Source organism: Protopterus annectens, chromosome 5.part0, assembly GCF_019279795.1.
Source record: "Protopterus annectens isolate FY-2018-M chromosome 5.part0, PAN1.0, whole genome shotgun sequence".
NCBI classification, from domain to species: domain Eukaryota; kingdom Metazoa; phylum Chordata; order Ceratodontiformes; family Protopteridae; genus Protopterus; species Protopterus annectens.
In genome coordinates, this window is record NC_056735.1 from 464,455,197 (window position 1) to 464,477,123 (window position 21,927).

At 35.9% G+C, this 21,927-nt stretch overlaps 1 protein-coding gene across 9 annotated transcripts in view; it reads right to left on the reverse strand.

Annotated features, from left to right (window-relative positions):
- DMD (dystrophin) overlaps window positions 1-21,927 on the reverse strand; it is a 9,298,038-nt gene that overhangs the window by 5,980,648 nt on the left and 3,295,463 nt on the right. For all 9 annotated transcript variants that reach the window (XM_044072398.1, XM_044072396.1, XM_044072400.1 and 6 more), the window contains one exon: window positions 7,166-7,315. In XM_044072398.1, coding sequence (XP_043928333.1) covers window positions 7,166-7,315 — 150 coding nt within the window. The remainder of the gene's footprint in view (window positions 1-7,165; window positions 7,316-21,927) is intronic.

The following is a 21,927-nucleotide window of genomic DNA, read 5'->3' on the forward strand; positions in this document are numbered from 1 at the left end:
TTGATACATACTAATCTATATAGGTGCAAAGGGATAAAGCCCTGATAAAAACCCAGGAGACCTTAGCCTGACTAACAACTTGAATGCTTGCTGAAGCTGGCATGAGGCCTTAGCCTCCTCATCTCTTCTTCTTCTTGGGGAAGAACAGAAGTAAGCATCCAACCACATAAACTATATCGGAAGTCATAGTACTGTATTTTGTAACAACCGAAAATCTTGCAGGTGCAATGTTAACTACTTCCTAATGCAAATAAAGCCAAACTAATGGGAATTTCACCTCCAACACAAAAATCAGATTAGTGTATCTTAACAATATTAACAGTCAGTCATACAAGAATCAAGTTTGCCATGAGAATAATTGCTGATAACTTAAGATTCCATCTGAACTTCCAACACACACTTATAAATAAACCTGGGTTTCCATGCAAAGTCAAAACTTGCATCATTGTCTGACTTACATATTCTCTCTCTAGGCCCTTCTAAAGCAGACTTTCTATATCGCTTGTGCATTTTCTTTCTTTTCCTGGATTACCCTTTATCTCTTTTTTATCATTGTATATATTTTTATTTTTTTTCTCTTTTCATTTCAATCTATTGTATATACTTTTACAGTGTATGTCTGTTTTGTATGCAATGCCTCTTGCTTATTTTTCTTTTCCTGATTAGCAATTACTGCCATTTATTCTGCTTTAGTCTGTTTTATTTTTGCATCTCTGAGTTTTGCTTTCTGATCCCACATCATGTCTGACATGGGTCCAGTGTACTCAGCAAATATAAAAAATAAAATAAAATAAACAGATAAACATTTTCTAAATCCACATTCTCTCACCTGTCTACCCCATAGTTTTCTCTATGCTGATCAGTTTTCATTAAATGTCTCTCATCAAATCTCACAGAAACAAACTGGATTGATCATATAAAATAATTATAAAATTTAAAAGTAACTACATCAGTGAAACATATCACTGGTTTGCACTTAATACCCTTTTGAATCTACCTAATTAATTAAACTAAATTTGTCGTAAGTCTCTTCACAACATCTATGTAGACTCGTTAATTTCTTTATTTAACCTTAATACATATTATGAAAGTCATTTTGGTTTGCAAGTAACTGCTTTTATTTATTTTGTAATCTCTGTATCCTATAATATGTTTTTGTAAAAAAATGTTTTATCTTTTGCTCAAAGTTGCTTAGTTTGCCAGTTTTGCACTTTTTGTATTTTATATAAATTCTCTGGAGCTTTTCTCCCTGGGTCTCCACTAAAAATGGGTTAACGTAGCCCAGTGGACTTTCCAGTAAACAAATGTCGATCGATAGTTATACACATGCACACTCCCCAGAGCCCTATTCTCACAGAACCATCACTTAACATTCACTCCAAATCTAAGAATACTAGTGGTGATCATCTAATGATACATTCATTAACTCTGAGACTCATTCCCAACAGTTATAAATAAAATTTCATCCCAGTTACAATTTAAGATTTCATTGAAAACTACCAACAAAACAGTGCTACATTTGCCTTTATACATACCCCATTAATAAGTACCCCTCTTATTCAAATATTTCATGCCATCCACAATTTTAAAAACTCAGTGAAAATATACCTTTCAGTGAAAAAGTCCAACATATTTATCATCCATATTACTATGTTCGCTTCTTATGAAGTCAAAGCATACAAATATCATAAACATCATCATAAGTTTATTATTATAATCTCCTTGTTAGTGGTCGCAAATGAATTTTAATTGCTTGAATGAAATATACACATGCCTAATTTGCTATATATAGAAAGCAAACCAAAGCTTAAATAGGTCACACACAGACAAACCATTCAGTAAAAATTGCAAGAAAAACATAGCCCAGCTACAGTTTTCACCATGTGATAACTTAAAACTAATGTAACGGAGGCCCATAAGATGTATGCAAATGACCTCTTAAGGGCATGAAGTGTTTCACACAGCTTCTGAATGTCCATTACTTTTTTTACTTTTTAAGTCTTTATGGCTACATTAAGGCAAAAAAAATAAAATCCACCTTCTGTGGACATGCATGTTTCAGCTTTTTTAATGACATTGTCTACACAGCATAAGTGGATGGAAATGCAGGGTCTTTAAGCCCAGCTGACATCCATAAAATATCCCAACTAACATCCAAACCAAAGGGTCAAAAGGATACACAGACAAACCATTCAATAGAAACTGTAAGAAAAACTTAGCCTCTACATATATATATATATATATATATATATATATATATATATATATGTATATATTTATATATACACATAGATACATAGAGCCATAGACGTATATGTGTGTGCATGTTTGCATATTTATATATCCACATTTCTGGTCAGAGTGGGATACACACACACACACACACACACACACACACACACACACACACACACACACACACACACACAGATATGCACATGTATCTAATCTTAACTCTAACCTTAAGCCACAGACACCCACACATAACCAAAGATTCCTTATAAAAACCCACTAACCTGATTTACTAACATGCATAAGACCACTTGGTTAAACTTGCACATTTTCCATTATTTAACCAAACACATCTTCGATAAACTAAAATGTGAGACTGTGTATATGTATAAGCATCTATATTACCCGATCTAATGTTTAGGTTAGCGAATGCCTAAATGTCAACTTGGTAATATCGAGAATTTAAAACCACAAACAGCCAATTTAATGTAGGGAATGAATTTTATCGTCCGCAAAAAAAAAAAAAAAAAAAAAAAAATTAAACCAAAATGAAGTGGGGGGCTGTGCCCCCCATCCCCCTAACTAAACATACTAACTCTGAGATTGATCTACAGTTTGGAAAGGGGCAAAATCTGCATAACGGCCAAGGGAATTCTTTCCCTGCATTAAATCAGCCGTTTGCATTTTTTTTGCTTTTGCCATTACCAGATTGACATTTAGGTATTCGCTAACATAAACGTCCGATAAGGTAATAGGAACTCTATGTGTGTGTGTGTGTGTGTGTGTGTGTGTGTGTGTGTGTGTGTTTATGTGTGTGTGTGTGTGTGTGTGTGTGTGTGTGTGTGTGTGTGTGTGTGTGTGTGTGTATATATATATATATATCTATATCTATATATATATATATATATATATATATATATATATATATATATATATATATATATATATATATATATATATATATATGGATTCCTATTACAAGAACAAAAGTTCACTACTTCGAACTTGTACTAGGAAGCCTCACTTCTGCGAAAGTTCACTTTAACAAAAGTGAACTTTTGTGTAGGTGCACTTCACCGAAAACACCGCAGCAGAGTGGAGGACATAAAAAACAAGCTATGTCCTCCACTATGGTGTGATAGTCACAGACCTTAGGGTTAAGGCACAGGTTAGGGTAAGGGGATAGTTAGTAAAGCTATCCCCTTAGCCTAACCCATGCCCTAACCCTAAGGTCCTTGACTATCGTCGCATAGTGGAGGACATTGCTACGTCCGTCACTGTGCTGCAGTCATCACAGACCTTAGTGTTAGGGCACGGGTAATGGTAAGGGGGATAGCCCTACGGGCTATCCCCTTACTATGACCCTTGCCCTAACCCTAAGGTCCGTGTGTACTGCATGGAAGTTCAGTACAACACCCGTTCGTTGTACTGAACTTCGCATAAGTGCACTTTCGATTAAGTGCACTTTCACTGCAGTGAGCATTCCATGCACTATTTTGAATTAGTGTAAATTCGATCTAGTGTATGGAACCCATATATATATATATATATATATATATATATATATATATATATATATATATATATATATATATATATCTCACATAATGAGTTTTCTGTGAATGCATGTAAGCTTAACATGCTGAATGTCTGCAAAGTATAACATAGTAAATACTTTTTTAGCTTTTGCTAACTGACCCTACAAATAAATGAAGCCTTGAGCCATAATGGGCATTTAATGGAAAGGGGTGCTGTCCCATCTCATCTTCCAGGTAATCAAAGCCAAATATGTAATTAATCAAAACAAATATGCGAGAGGAAATGTGATTCTTCTTCTAATTAAAAACATACTTATTTAAAATGTGTAAAACATTTTGGGGAAACCATATAATTCAGGAATTATTTTTATATCCTCATTATCAGGTACTAAGTAATGTATTAGCCTTTTAGTTTTGACTAGATTCTTTCTCATTAAGATTAGATACATAAATCTGTATCCATTGGCTGATCCACATAATTGCTTAGCACATTTGATGAAAGCTTAATCTTTTATAATGTTAATGCTACATTTTGATTTGAAATCTGCTGACACATTTTGTTTAAATCATTAATCAAGTCCATAAATATTTTCTCTCTTTTTTTTTTTGCATTTTTAGTTTAGCTACAGAAATATCATACTACATTTATTATCTACCTACATACATACATAAACGCATAAATAAAAAATTCTCATAAAAGCAGCAGTCAAGAAGAGGGAATGAATGATTGTGTTTAATGGATAAAATTACATTCAGTACACCAGCTGCAAATCGGTTTCCCTGCTATCCACAGCTTCCTCAGTACTAAAGAAAATCTGAACACGTTAGAAATTAACAGGTTTATATATCATTTGAAGTAAGTGACTTTGCCAAAATACACCAATATCATTAGGGAGTAATAAATAAAACAAAAAAAGACAAAAGAAACAGTTGCCTTATTTGTTTTCCATTTAAAGAAAGAAATTAATATATTTAGTTAATTAATCTGGGGGGGGTAACAAAGCCCCCATGTTTACAATCCACATTCTTTCTTTTTTATCAGAAATGTTTTGTAAACATTCCTTGTGAACATCAGAACTTTGGAAAACTGCATCAAAGCCAATAGAACAAAATATAACATTTTAGTGATCCGATGAGTTTTTTTTAACTGAGATATATAGAAATTCTGTCCTTTTGGGCACGTGTTGTTTCATACATATGAAGGCAGCACAGCAACATTATGCAATGTAGATTATGTTTCAGGCATTGCATGTTACCACAGTATTACTTATCTTGTGAAATCCATGTTCCTCTAGATGAGAAAAGCATTTGTTTGACATAAGATCACATTTATTGCAATGTGTATGTGACTTCTTTCCACACACTGTGGTTGAGGGAAGGCTGGCCATATGTACCTCTTATGGCAGTTGAAAAATACATACCTCCCAACCTCCAAGCATTGAATATAGGTATAAAGGGCTTAGAAAGTAGGTACATCTGGCCAAAAGTTTGTTCATGCAATTTTCATTTAGGTCTCAACCACTTACCTTCAGTATTTGGGAAAAATGCAAAACATTAAAGGACATCGAGGAAATTTCTTAAAAATCAGGACACATTATTTTACTGCCTAGTCTGTGTCCCATGAAGAGGAAAGAAACTGGAAAAAGGGAAGCTGGGTTAATCTACCCCTTACTGTTTAGACTGGGTAGCATTTGCTAGGAGGGGCAAGACTTTTGCATCAGTCAGATGAGACAAATGCAGGAATCAAAGTGGGAGGGCTAGACTCTCCCACTTTACTGTAATATTATCAGGCAAGGAAATGGAAAAGCAGGGCTACCTACTAATCATCACCTGTACTTATGGCACTTACTCTACCAGTTTGCAATGGCACACTCCAAGATCAGGTCCAGTACTAGACCCTGGCCCTGACATACTGATTAAGCTCAGAGCATTTTATAAAATGTGTGGTAGGGAAAACTGGAGGGTTATAAATGGTGGGAAAGTTGCTGTTGTATATGAACAGGCACAGAGCTGGGGATACCAGCTATAACAAACAAAAAAAATTGCTATGGTGTATTGCCCATCTAGGTGAATAAAAGCTTCCTAGGTTCTTTAGTTAATCTTGACTGTGCAAGTCTCTGCATAGTCTGTTTTGCAAATGGCACAAGATATGATGTGAGCTGTAGTCATTCAGTCCTTCAGGTCTCACTATGGATCTAATGAAAACTACTCTGGGGAGTCAAGTGGAATCTGTGTTGAGATTGGTATGAGATGAATTTTATTGTGCACTACAGCCTTTCACACCCTATATTCTTCATTGTGGTAATTCAGAATTATAAATGCCACACATGAACAGCATAGTGGTCGTGCAGTAAGCATTGCTGCCATACAGCACTAGGTTCTCAGGTCTGGCTCTCAGATGGGTGCCTTTTGCATGAAATCTTCAAGGACTGCAAGGGTTTTTGTTTATCCATCCTGTTTTCTTCTATATATAAAATATGCTGTTCCTCCAAACATATCATAAGTATATGTGATGGGTTAGCCAGTCTCTGTGTGTATCCTCTGATACACTAGACTAATGACATCTTCAGGGTTACTTTCTGAGCCCTGTACTCACTAGCGACTGAAAAACTCTGGCTCCCTGGTACCCCTGAACAAGATAAAATGTGCAATGAAAGAATGAATGAAAATATGATACATGACCAACATTAACATATTTATATACGAAAACAATTTAAAGCAGACACTTTAGTGTTTCTGAGTTCAGTTTCTGAACTGTTTCCATACTCTATGAGAATGTTTGCCACTTTGTAATCATGGTTTGAAATGTGTTGCATTAATTCATGTGTGTCTATAATCTTGCTGTCCACACCCAACCCAAGTTTTACTTTATGAGGTTTGAATGAGATAACTTAGCATATTTATCATGTTAATGGTTACAATTAATGAAGGCAACAATAAAAGCCTTATTTGAGAAAATATTATCCATGTTTTGCTTGATTTCATAGTGTCTTAACTATACTTATTAACATTTACAGTAATAAAATGTTTAGATTATTTTGTATAACAAATGCAGTACATTAATGCATTTGTTATACAAAAAATGTTTTTTAATGCACTTTTGCTGTATCATCAAAATTAAGAAAATATTTAGTCAAATGTATAAAATTCCAATGACTGTGAATCAGTGTCTGACTAAGCTAATTAATCACATGGGCATTAATAACAATAGTTCATTAGAGATGCAGGGTTTTGACTTTTACACAAGCATTCTAAAATCAATGAATTGTCATCCTGCTTCATAATTCCACAAAACGCATTAAAGGAAATGCAATGTCGAGAGTATGATTAAAACAAGCAGTGTTAAGGAGCATTTTAAAGCAGTCCAACATTTGCTAACTAAGTTTATCACCTACCTGTTGCTGAAGTTCTTCCCAGCGGTTGTTAAATTTTTCCAGTTTCTCATTAATGAGTTCGTCCAGGACCCTGCCATCAGTCAAGGTCTGGGCAAGTTCTCGGATCTGATTTCGATTATCTTCTGGATGTCTCATAGTACATTCCAGAGACTGAAATACAATAAAACAATGTTTCATTAAACATTCCTTTTAAAAATCCATTTAAGTACTCAAGTGGCAGTCTGCTCTATGAAGGTAATAACAGTCTTGTTTCTTTGAGGGAACTAAATGTACTACTAAAAGGTTATAATTTATGTCCTTTCAATGAATCAGAGATTATATGCCTATACAAACTCATTGCTAAGCTTATGACCCCATGGCACAGCATTTCATTATAATAAAAATATTCAAATCCATTTTTTTCTGAAGGCTGTGCTGCAAAACTAATGACTAGCTACACGTCTTTTCTTGTAAGTTAAAAACGAACTTTGCTCATAAGGACCTATAGCTTTCTAGCTTTACAACTGACCAAAATCACTGATCATATGATATAGGTCTAGGCCCAGTATCAGTTTATAGTTTAGACAACTAACATTTTATTATTCCAACACTATTAATGAGAAGTATTACTGTATGCTTTTAAAATATGATTTTTATTCAGTACACAGTTCTTTCTTCAAATGGGATATTAATGCAAGTGACATTATATAAATGTAGCAGTTCACATAAAAATGAAGAGCAATGTGTAAGTTAAAGAAAAGAAAACAGATGTTCCTGGAACATAATACTATATCTCAAGTAACAATCTATATTACAGAAAATGTCAAAAAACGATGTAATGGCATAATGTGCTAATGTCACTGAAACAGTGCAAAGAAATAATAATAGAAAGAAACAACGTTAGCAGCAATATAGTGTGCATCAAAGGGTCAATGCTCACAATATGATGTGAGCTTGTGTAATAAAATCATTTCAAGACTACTGGAATTATACTTCTCACTGCCATACAGACCCTTCTTCATAACTGCCAAAGAAATGATTTACCATTATCCAATTCAAGGACATGTTCTGAGATGTTTCTATAATGAAACATCCATTAATTTCACACATAATTTTATAATCATTTTGAGAGAGCTGCATTTCTTTTAGATTAGTACAGGCAATGGATGACACCCATTAAATTCATGTGCAACAGAGTTGTATGCATTTGCTGTCTTCTTCTTCTCCTATGTGTATTAAAATGTTTATTTGATATGTTGTAGAACATTTCATAAGCAAGACTGCCACTAGTAAAGTTCCTTTTCGGCAAGTGTTTGAAACTACAAAAATGAACAACACTGATCTTTTAATGACGACATATGTAACAATGCTAAAACAGAATAATATACGCTATAGTGTTTCTTATTGCAATATGCAACAATCTTATTAAATATGATGTGTTTTGTAATTTTCTGACATGCAACCTTTATTAAATTATTTGCTTTATTTTTTCATTTAAAAATTAACTAAACATACAACATTTTAACTGTTTTTCAAAGACAAGTTGTTGAGTTTAGAAAATTTGATTAAAAGTAAAAATGAGAGCTTAGTTTCTGACATGCAACCTTTATTAAATTATTTGCTTTATTTTTTCATTTAAAAATTAACTAAACATACAACATTTTAACTGTTTTTCAAAGACAAGTTGTTGAGTTTAGAAAATTTGATTAAAAGTAAAAATGAGAGCTTAGCAGTTAGAGGCTATATTCTAAGTTCAAGGAACCGTATGTAAGTAGTCAGCTAATGACAAAGGAATTACACATGCCCTAAATCTGTCCTGTCATGAAAAAATAGATCATGGCAAATTGTACTACTTACAAATCTTTATCCATGTAGTTGCGGCTGGAGTCATCAAGTTATAACATGAGACATTCTATACTTCTGACAAGAACAAAATCTCTGACTGAATTTGTGTTCGTTCTTTTATTCTCTTTTTGGTCTAAGTGTGAAAACTAACAACATTTGATGACTGACATCTCTTTCCAGAGGCTGTTCTCTCTGTGCTCATTAACCTGTTCAGAACTCTGTGTACTCTCATAGAAAAATAGGTCTGCAGTAACACTCATATTTTCAGAAAATAGGATATTAAAATAATTGAAATAATTGAATGACTTGTAAAGGCACACACACATACACACACACACACACACACATATATATTTTATATATATATATATATATATATATATATATATATATATATATATATATATATATATATTAATGTGTTCATTTTTTATCACCCCAAAGGACTACTACTGAGGCATCTTTACCAGTTTGAATTGTTTTTAATAAATTATTTTAGGTATTGACATATAGCATGACATTTATTTTTCTTTTATGTAGTGACACCTGTTTTGGTGGTGGCCACATTTATGGAGGGTGGATTTTATTGAAAGAAATGCCTCCATATTAGGAAAACTAAAAATAACAACAAGGCAAACAATACTTAATGCCTACAGTAAGTGTGCACTAGCTGTACACTGTTCTGCGTGAACAGACAACACTGACATAATGCACACCTTCTTCCTCCTCATGTTAGCTTTACAAGTCTTATCTTTAAATATTGACAGGGATTCATAAAGGTTACCGCAAAGTATAGACTACATGACACTTAGTGTAATCTTTCTGAGTGACTAGAAAGCACAAAAAATGTGATAAGAATTTTATTGAATACATATCATGTACACTTAGCGGTGGCTTTATTGAATCTAGCCCTATACGTATAAACAGAATGGAATAATAGTTGTCCTCCAGAGAAGAATCAACCCCCCCACACAGATTGTCTTTGAATACTGATAATAATATCACATAGGCAGATATCACCTCTACATCATAGGCATCATGAGAATAACATTAAACAATTCATAAACATGTCGTAACTAAGCCCATTTCAGCCACCAAATGCATATTCTGAGTGTCTATACCAAGCCCCCTGAGGCACCTCATATTAACCATCAAATGTGGCCTTAACCCATAACCCTTAATTGAATTGCCTTTGATCATGCCTCTTCTGTCCTTCTGCCTGCCAATAGTAGAGGAGGACACTGAAGTATAATGGGGAAATACAAAGGGGGTCAAGCCACAAAGCACCCACTGCCTCTTGCATGGAATAAATCCCAGGAGGTATACAAGAGACTCTTACTGTAAATAGTGGGAGGGGAGGGTTTTGATGAGCCAGTCACCAGAGTAATATGACTCTCTAAAACACTGAAGATGGGTTATATAAACCCATTTAAGCTCTGACCCACTATGCCCTGCTTTAGGACAACTCAATGTACAGGGAAGAAGGGTTTGTTCTCTAAAGATGAGTCTAAAACTATACAACTTGCCTTTGCAGGTGGTTTAACAAAGATAATAACATCACAAAGACAGATATCCATTCTGTTTCAAAGACAACATAACAACAACATTAAGAAATTCATAAACATGGTGTAACCAATATGGTCTGTTGGCATAACCAAGTCCTTTCTTGCCTCCAAATATATATTCTGAGTGTATGTGCCAATCCGCCTTGGAGAATTCATATTAACTAGAAAACTCATGCTTAACCCATCACACCAATTGAACTGTCTTTGGCTATGCCTCTTCTTCCTTCCCAACCTACCAGTACAGCAAGAGGCCATTGAAATATAATGGGAGAAGACAAGAGAGTCAAGCCATGAGGCACCCTCCCACCAGCATGTTGTGCATTCGGTTCCCCCTTCAAAGGCCTCATTCTCCATTAATAATGCCCCACTGATCCAAACACATAATAAACAAATAATGACATCAGTAATTAATTAAAATGCTAAAATAGTCAGTGGCAGCCAGAGAACTGTAAATAAATAAGCCAAAACACAAAACATTCATATGGGTGCCATCGAGTCATTAAAGTCTTTGCCTGGCCTTGATATGACACTTAGCTCAATAAGTTAGAAGCCGGTTAATGTTGCTGCTTCAGCTGTCTGCTGTATAATAAAATGTCTTCATAGTTTGATAGCTGTATCGCTAATTGCACCTTTCCATTGAAGTCTTAGTAGTATGGTTGTCCATAAAAGGACCATGTCTGCATCTGGTATGCATAGCCTATTAAGGTCAGATAATATCCTAATCAACTCAAGATTCTTTGGACCTGGATTAAGTCATTAACCCCCAAGTGAGTAGTCAAGGTGGTCAGTGAGTCTGGTTTGTTCAGTAGCTGTTGCCATGTGTCTCATAGCTAAAACCATGACAACCCTGACAAACCAAATCAAACCATCAAACTTCCCAAAGGTTGTGATGCTGAAAATGTATGCAGCCCTTCAGTTGGATCACTGCCCACCAAGCATCTCTCTGGATAAAATAATGCCCCCAAGTCCACAGGACATTCTTTCCAGAAAAGTAAAAGACTAATGTTAATTACTGATTTAAGAGAGGAAGGCATCACACTGCCATCCCCCTGTTTTTTTCAGACTTTGTTTGAATTACTTCCCATTGCTAGGTATGAGGTCTTAACTATTCAGAAAGAATGTAAGCAGTAACCATGGATGAGGATGCCCCATTGCAAGACACTTTCAAAAAGGATTGCAGTGACCTCAGGAGGATTAATCAATCATCCTTACTTCACACAGAAAATAGGTGTTAGGCATTACCTTCTAGAAGAGATAGATTTAATGAACTGGTCAAGTAAGATAAGGGATTGCTGCTCCCAAGCAAACGTGAACCCCTTATTGACCTTGACTCTTTCTGACTTTCTCAACCAAACTAGACCGTTAATCCTTAGATGTGAAGATATCATCCCAATAAATGGATTGTATCATCTCACTTGCTCTGAAACTCCAGCATACAACCAAGTAAACAAGGCAGCCCACAGTACAAAGGAATAATAACTTCAGACGAATGATAAACTCCCTTGACAATGGGGCCTAAAAGGAAGTAGACAGTCAGCTTTCTGGGGTCTTATGAACCTTCTTTGAAGTATTCCCACCCCTTCAGTAATCTGATGACAAGCCAGTGAGTGGATAAATCAGGGAGCCCCAGAAAATGAGCTAATAAACCTAATGCAGCCAGAGGTATGAATAAAGTGTTGGGTGCTTTCTTCAGCAAGCATCCTGGGGTTAAGAGCTGCCACAGAAGAAAACAGGAAAAACATTCCAGTGTTAGGATAGACAAGGTAAGCCTTTGTAGAATGTATTAAATACTTGATAGTAAGAGGGATAAGCCTTTTTGGTATTTAGGGCACAGGACTTGAACAAAAGCATGTGTGCTACTCTTTGCTAATAAGCCAAACTTCCTGAAAAATGGGTGTCCCCACTTGATTTGCCTCTGCTGCCAATTGACGAGATCTGGAAACATGATAAACTTTCAGCTATGCCACTGTCACTACAAGGTATGGCACGACTTGAAAAACGCAAAATGATCTGCATATTTAACAAAATTAACAACCGTATCAGCTAGTGCACCCATCTGTACTTTGAAAATCATTTTTTTTGAGGCCCTGGAGCACAGCTAGATTATCCAAATAAAATAGAACCCTAGCCTTGGAAAAATGTTCTTCCCAAAGAAGTGTGGCTACCCTAACTGGAAGATGACCAAGAATTTCTCCAAAGAGTAAATTCATTGTACTGGAGCAAAAATCTGCTCTAACAAACAAAGATCACCCTGAATGCTATGAGTAATCTGCACCTGATGGTGTTTTTATTTGCCACCCTTTGGCAAGCTGGTAAGGGATCTGAGATAGGTCCTGCCTGGTGCAATGGCCCTGAAAACAAAATTTATTAGCCTGTACAGCTTTACTGACTCTAACATTTCTAGCTTTAAGAAAACTGTCAATTGTGGAGTTGAGATGTAATAACATGTCTTGTGGCAGCTTAAATGCAGTGACTGAAACAATGACCACTAAGCTCACTAAGTTAATGGCTTGACTGGGGCCTTCCAACTTGTGGTTAGTTAAAAGCACTTCCAACTAACAGAGAAAAAAAGAAAATAAAAAAATTGTCAGGCCTCCTTGGGTACCCTCCTTTCTTTCTTCTATTATTAAGTAACTGTCTAAATAATGAATAGCAACTTGGGCTGGGGTCTGGTGCTGCCAACTCCAGTGTAAGGCAAAACTGAATGTTTCAAAATCTGAGCAAGCTACAGAGCAGCCCGTGGGCATGACCCTGTCAAACAAGAATTTGTAATCGAAAATAAAGCCTAAACTAGGCCAATCGTCTTCTCTGATGTGAAGAAGGTGGAAAGCCAATTGAGTATTATCTTGCAAAGCCATGGGCTGGAAAATTCCTAGATGACCTTGTCATCTTGCTCCAGTGAAGCATAGTATACTCTGGATTGCTGTCTGTTGACAAAGTCACTGATGGAACAACTGGTTGTGCAAGGCAGATGGTGAATTAGACAAAAATCCTCTTCTTTCTTGTTAGAGGCCAAATTAATGGAGGAAATTTAATAGACAGGCCACAGGGTAGTGGGGAAAAGGATAACCATCATCTGTGCTATTATCTCTCTCTTGATTAAGCCTTAAAATGTGAGTACATTGCCTGATCGATGATAGGTGTAATCCAAATATACCAATGACCCTATAGCAAAACCTGATGTAATAAGGAATCTAGCCATTTGCTGAATGACCTAGTAGGAAAGTAATGCCACCAGTCTATCTACTTTGCAATACAATGCCTTACAAATATATCTGTCCCCAAGAAAAGTTACCTCTTTGGCCGTGAAAAAGATGCTTGCATTTGAGTGAAGCATCCTGTCTTGAGCTAAGCACTTTCTTGCATAAACCCACACCGGGAGTAAGAATGGACTGACCTCATTTCAACCAACATCTGACCGCCGAATACATGCAAGACAATTGGAACCATACATCATAGAAATTAAGAATAATTGGGGGTAGGTGTAGAACTAAACCACTAATATTCCTGCTGGATGTAGGAAACATAGGCTGGGCTGAAATGACCATAATATTCTTCTTCATACATATATATATATATATATATATATATATATATATATATATATATTTGTGTGTGTGTGTGTGTGTGTGTGTGTGTGTGTGTGTGTGTGTATATATATATATATATAGACAGATAAATATAGATACATCTCTCTCTCTCTCTCTCTATATATATATATATATATATATATATATGAAAAAGAATATTATGGTTATTTCAGCACACACATATATATTATTATTTATTATTGTTTCATTACTATAAGAAGTGAAAAGTAGCCCACATTACTAGACAAAAATTATAACAATGGAAATGTAACTGTAATGTAGAATCCCAAAGGAAAAATTTTAAATAGCAAAACATTGCTGCTTGACTTTTAAATTATCATTTAAGTACAATCCTTTTTGTGCTGTCTGGATGCTTTGCTGCTTTGAGCATTCCAGAATGTTAATTTCCACTATCGCTATGACAGGAACAAATGTCACCACAGAACTCATCCCAAAACTCGTACACTCCAATAATGCCCTTCAACTTAAGATCCATAATCAAATATTAAATATATTCACATTGTTTCCGAATACTGCATGCTACAAGAGGTTACAACAAGCAACTTTGTAAAGATAAACCAATGAAGCAAACACAGGCAGAAGCTGGTGCTTTTAGGGTTTGGTTTTCAACTCAAACTAAATTAATTAAGTGTCAATTAAGTGTAATTGTTTAATGTGTTTTAGTATATATTAGTGGTACTATGTCACCAATCTGATGAAGTCATTTCCTTGGAACGAAACCTGGGTTATTGGTGATTTTGGTGCTGCTATTTTGGAGTGTTCACTGTTTTTATGCGTTTGGATTAAACCTGTTTTTAACATCTTGGGCAGTTTGGATATCGTTCATTCAGATTATCTTTGAAGTTAGTACTATCCAGTACAATTCTTGGTTCCCAGGTTACAACAAGCATTTCAGCCAACCTAAATGCACACTACACATCATCGGAATGCAGTCTTCACAACAGTAATGCAAGTAGGCTGTGATTTAGGTTCCCAAATGTTCCTCTAATAAGTGGCAATATAATATCTAGCACATCCCTACTGAAACTGGGAATCACCAAAACATGAAAAGTTCATACTAAATGCATAATTATTGTATCTAAAATGATATGCAGCCTTGGTTGCTGATCCATACAAATAAAAACGGGCACACCTCAAATAAATGCAATAGATTACTAATTTTAAAATATTCCTTGATTTGTAATATACCCATTAAAGCAGCCCACCCACATATTACTGAACTGTACACTCAAACAAATCTGCTCTGGAACATTACATTAAATATTAAATTAAATAAATGAGCAAGGCACACTAATGGTCAAATCCCTGAACATCCACATTTCAAGCATTTATCTTAATCACATAGCCTAATGCTTCTTCCCATTGCGAGACTAAGATATATACATGGTAAAATTCTTTTTTTTTATATATATATATACCAGCCTAGTGACTGGCGGATGGCTCCATATGTGGCCCAAAATATGAAAAACCATTGACTCTAGTATGTAGATCATTGAAGCTTTGGCTTTTTTTGATGAGGTGGCCACTGGACTGATATGGCTAGCTGAACACTATTTTTTAAACCTATTTATACTCCACCCCACTATGCCCCAGTCCAGGACAACTCACCTTACAGGTAGTGCGTATTTAGTTAAAATTAAGTACAAATGTTTGTGACTCAAAGAATAATTTTCTTTGACTGTTGCATATTTTGCCTTCAAAACTGTAGCACACATTTTCTTGATTACAAATTTAAACTTAAGAAACCATATTCTTCTTTTATTAGACCAGGAAAAGACCCAAGTGAAAAATTATATTGGACAGTTACTTGAGCTTATATAAAATATAATTAGACAATAAAAATCACAAAGTTAAGGACAAAGCAGCTAATTTCTGCAGACATTATCTTTAAGTTTTAAACAACTAAAGAGAACATTTTACATGTAAGCATTTGGCAGTCATCAGAATAATATTTTGCATATGTCTGTCTCTGATTTCTACATATATTTTTCAGTTCATCTTGAGAAACGTAATTGTCAGCAGTGGCAACATCTATTGATTTTTCATGGCAATTAAATCTCCATATTACTGCGCTTGCTTTACAAAATGTGATATGTAAGCTTAAAATCTCCCCACCCCCAAAGTCATTACAAAATGTGATATGTAAGCTTAAAATCTCCCCATCCGCAAAGTCAACTTTTCAAAAATGACAAATGTAATCAGCTAGATGAACGTTAGCATATATTCCCATGGCAATAATGGAATTATTTCCAGCTACCTTAAATAGTAGTCTGAAGTATACCCCTTTCTATTTAGTTTGTTAACATATTACTAGTGTTGAAGAAAACTCTAGTTTGTTTTAGTTTAAAGTTTAATTCTGCTTTGTATGAATGTAAGCATGGTATCACAAATAACATACCTACAGCCATACATGACCTATAAGAAGGTCTGCATTTTTCTTTTTTCTTTTTGAAAAGCATAGTTAATTTCATGAAAGCTTGGATAGTAAATTTCATGAAAGCTTGGGATTTGAAGTGAAGCAATCATAGGGGGCAAGTTCATAATAGCACTAGGTTTGGCGGTTCGTTGAGGTGAAATTCAATACATTTTTAGATTTGCAGGTCCATGACCTTTCACCTCTGCAACTTAATGGAAAGCGTGCTGCCAAATATACATGTTCATGCTTGTGAGTGAGTGTGCATGTGCTTGTGTATTTGTGTATGTGTGTGCTTGTGGCTATGTAGGTGCCATTGAATTGATCAAGATAACAACTTATTAAATGTTTTGAACTGTCTCATGACTGGCCAGAGGCATAAGTCATTGAAAATTTAGTTGTGCATTCACTTAAGAGGCACATCCAGTTGAAATGGTCCTTTCATTTTAGAATGAAATCATAGTATAGTAGTGACTGAGAATATGCACATTTCCCACTGTTGTTTAATCTTGGATTTCAAATATATAGCTGTTGTTACATGTGCGGTAGGTTGTAATGCCAGGAGTCTCAATAATAAATTGCCCAGTCTTGAGAGTTTCCTGTATCTGGAAGTTGTTTATATATGCATAGCTGAGATTTGGTTGAAATGAAAAGAAATCACTCCCTCAATGTCTAGGTTTTGCACATACCATTACTTCAGGCCTAATGGAAACTCTGGCAGTATTTCAGTATTTCACAGGGTTCAGATCTCATACAGTCTGATGCCCATAGTCCCATAAATTAATTTCCTATAACTTCACTTTAGAGGAGAGAAGCTTCCAGACCATATCATTCTACAGGGCCTTCTCCATGTACACACATAATTATGTTAGATTTCTTGATGTTTTAATAGACATTCCTATAAGTAACAATTCAATATTCTTAAGTGAATTCAATTATGATGTTATAGAATGGAGTATCTATAATTGTGAAGTAGATTATACCAAGAGATTTCTGGAGTTGGTAAATAGGAATTCCTTGGATCATATAGTTTAAGTACCCTATGGAGGCCAAAATATTCTGGCCTTCACAAATATTGCCTCTACCAGTTCCATTACCAAAGTCTTTAATCACCAGTTAAGTTGGACCATATTCTAATGACACATACTGCTAGAAACACTGCACCCCTGTAACAGACAGTACTTTTGTCAACCTCATATGATGACATTTCCAATGTTAACTATGACATCACCACTGCTGGTCCTTACACAGTGGCCAATTTCGCTAAGGAGTTTTATGCCCATATGGACAAATGCATAGATTTTCTAGTCACTGCAAGAGCCAATTGCAATGGGAAATTTAAAAACAATCTCCATGGTGATAAAATGACATAAATAAGCTGTATAATAACATGAAAAAATAAAACTCCTTATACTGTACAATATGGCAAGAACGCCTCAGAATGAGGACAACAAAAAAAAATGCCATCAAGAAACTAAAATGCACCATAAGGAACAGTAAAGCAACCCATGAACAAAGATCAGCTTTTGAACTGAAGGATAACTACATGCCATTCTTTATCTGTATTAGAAAACTAAGAAATAACATTAAACATTGCTCTAAACTCTTCCCTACTAGAGTTCTCACTCTAATCCCAGTGATGTTAGGGACATGCTAACAGACTGGTTCACCACAGACTTTACCCCTGAAACCCCTACCTAACCACCACTCATCCTAGAATTCCTTACACCCTGGGTCACAAAGGAATAGAGGTTTATAGGGTTTTACTAGGCTAATGACCACTATTATGGCCTGTCTAATCCTAGCTGTGCAAACCATCCCAATTTTGTCCCTGAGTGCCTTGGAGAGCTATTAGTATATAAGTAAAGATATAGCTAAGTGTTTTGTGGGGAGGACGGTGATGTTAATTGGAGAATATTTTACTTACTGATGGCCTTTGTTAATCAGATACATGGGAGACAGATCAGTATGAATTTGTGAGACAGATCAGTATGAATTTGTGAGACAGATCAGTATGAATTTGTGAGACAGATCAGTATGAATTTGTGAGACAGATCAGGATGAATTTGTGAGACAGATCAGTATGAATTTGTGAGACAGATCAGGATGAATTTGTGATTTCTCATCCAATGGTATAGGTTTTGTTTGAATAGGGTCAGGGAAAAATTCTGCTACACATGGCTGGGGGGACCTATTCCATACCTTTGGTATCCTTTGAGTCACACATCTCTCTCTCCAGCATGTTCTATTTATGTTACAACTGAAGTTAAAATACTTGTTGGCTTACAGATTTGCAAAAGATCCAACAGGACTGGATCTGAGGATGCCTTATAAGCCGGGCATAGAATGCCTTTCAGTAGCTTGTAGGAGACTGAATATAGAGATAGAAACCTTTAGGTAATCAGTGTAGGACTGGGTATTTATGCCCTAGTTTCTCCTGGTGCAGAACCTTTCTGGGTGTTCCGGTTGTTTCAACTGTCTGGTTAGGTGCATGTCAAAGTAGGCACTGTAATTAATGACAGATCTGATAAGCACTGAATAGAGTGGTGCAATAACTTCTGTAGACCTGGATGTCATTCCCTTACTGATAAGTTGGTTAACATAGAAAGGTTTTCTTACTGTCTTTGCAGTGTGTTGGTCGAAGGCCAGATTACTGTCTACATATGTTCCAGATCCCTAACTATCTTGAAGAGTCCTAGTGGTATTTTATTAATGGAGTAATTAACTTTGGAGGACACTTTCCCAAATGCATTTCTTGGCATTGAGTTTTATGCCATGGCTTTGTCAACAGTCGTTTGTCTGTGTTAGACCCTCTTGCAAGATGTCAGTGTCATGGAGGAAATTAATGCCAGCTCCAGCTCTCAATTTACATTCATCTGCAAACATGGTAAGCCAAAGGCCTTGACATTAGCTGTGACATCTGAGAAGTAGATGCCAAGCAGGAGTGGGCCCATCATAGAGTTTGAGGTACTCCTCTGGTAAGTGATTATTGGTGGAGGTGGTCTTACCAGTCCTGACTACTTTTGCCCCATCTGTGAACCAGATGGCAATCCAGGGAGTTTTGTAGGGATTTATGCCTAGTTAACAGAGTTTGTCAATAATTCCTGAGTGGGGTATTGTATCAAATGCCTTAGATAGTTCAAAGTATTTGATAAACATTGTTTTATCCTCATTTGTTGCTTTGGTGGCCCTCTCAAAGAAAACAACCAGGTTAAGTAGTCAGAGCCTTTCCTTAACAAAGCCAAACTGGGATAGTTCCATTGTGTGTAGGTTGACAAAGCCCCTTCTGATCATTTCCATGATAATTTGTTCCATGGCCATTGGACATTAGACTTGTCAGACTAAGGGGTCTGTAGTTCAGCCCTGTTAATGGTTTGCCTTTATGAAAAGGGAAGAATGTTGTGGTCCTCCACTCACTTGGTACATAATCTATTTTGATGCTGTAGGTAAAGAGTGCCACAAGTGGTCATGATAGGTCATGTTTTAGACTATTCAGGAGGCAACCTTGGATATTTTCAGGTCAGTTCAGGGTCTACTTTTGGCCTTAGAGAGAGCCGCAAGAAGCTGATCCCTGTTAATAGTTGGAAGGAATTTGCTAGAAGGGATTTTATAAGGGGTAGCTGGGGGAAGTGTGCAATGAAATTAAAGATTAATTTATCAGTCAGTAGATTCACTATGTCTCCCTTATAAGTAAAGTTGGTGTCATTTACTACCACTTAAGTAAACCTCTGTGCACTACCTTTAAGGTTTGGGATATAGCTGAAGAAGGCCTTGCGAATGTCCTCAGCCTGACAGGATATACTCATCTCATAGTTGGCCTTGTTGGACTTAATTATACCTCTTAATTTCTTGTTTAGTTGAATAAAACAACTTTTGTCTTCATGGGAGTCACTCTTTCTTATTCTGGCCATGACTTTTTTCCTTTGTTACATACCATGTTCATAGGATCATAGGAGATTACTATACTATCGACTTGGGGTCATTTTAATCCTAGCCATTTCAACACAAGAGATAGTACCATAGAGGCGCTAGTCAATGACCTACATTGCACTTAGTGATGACTGCCCATGTCCAGGAGGATTGTGGGTGCTATCCCTGGTAAGAATTTACGGTACCCCATTCACTCATCCAGGTTCCTCTTGAACAGTGTCATAGAGGTGCTCTGTTTCACATAAATTGGTAGCCTGTTCCAAAGACATGGCAGTCACAAGAATTCCACCAGTGGGATTTGTTTTTGCTTTTTGTCTTGGGCTTGCTTCTGGGAAGTATGGCATCCTCTGTGCAAACATTTACATGTTTGTGCAGAATTTCTTTGAACAGTTCTGCATAGGTAGCTGTGGTCTCAGTGTTAGGGGAGCCTTGCATTTTGACATACTGTTGCTTAACAGTAAATACTTTGCCTTAGAACAGTTAATAACTGTTACATGTTTAGTTGGGTTTCCCAAGATGATTTTTTTTCAAAGTATATGGCTTTGTGATGATGCAAGCTCACTACTGAGGATGTGACATGGTGGTGAAGGAGGGTGCTAGACAAATATGTTTAATCCTCTGGTTGCAGCGCACACTATCTGGTCCTTCATGTTCATATTAATAATGTCCAGGAAGTGTTGTGCCTGTGACTTTGGGATAGTGTATATTTCCCAGTCTCTAGAAAGGTAGTTAAATTTCACCATGAATAGGGTATTTGGTTGGATGGTGAGTGCCTTTAATAGGACTAAGTAACAGTTGTGACACTCTTGGATCACAAATGGTGGTCTGTAGCTAGTTAGGATATTGTAAGGGACATTATCTATGGCGACTTGCACATGGATGAATTATATGGCATCATCCTGGAGGTATATTTGTTGCTAACATAGACTGAGACATCTCTGCCTTTAGTCCCTGTCTGTGCTGTTGTTGGATTAGATATTTGGAGGACACTCTAACCTTGCACTGCCAGACATACTTATCAACATGTTAGAGCAAGAAATATGGACAAACCCTAAAATAATGGGGTTGACAAAGGGCCAATAAAATAGAAAATAATTACATATTTTTGAAGGAGAAATGTTTAAGCAAACTAAAGGAGTGGCAATGGGTATAGCATGCACCTCCCTGTATGCCAACTTCATGTTGCTATCTTGGGAAAATAAATATGTTATACAATCAGAATTTTCCTGATACATATCTCTATACATACGATTTTTAGATGACATCTTTATTTTATGGGAAGAGTCTGAAGAAAAACATTAATACATGTTTTGATTATTTAAATAGAACATCTTCATTTCTAAAATTGACTTTTGCACATAATAAGACATTGGTTAATTATCTGGCACTAAAACTGAAAACACTGGGCAGAGTTTTATA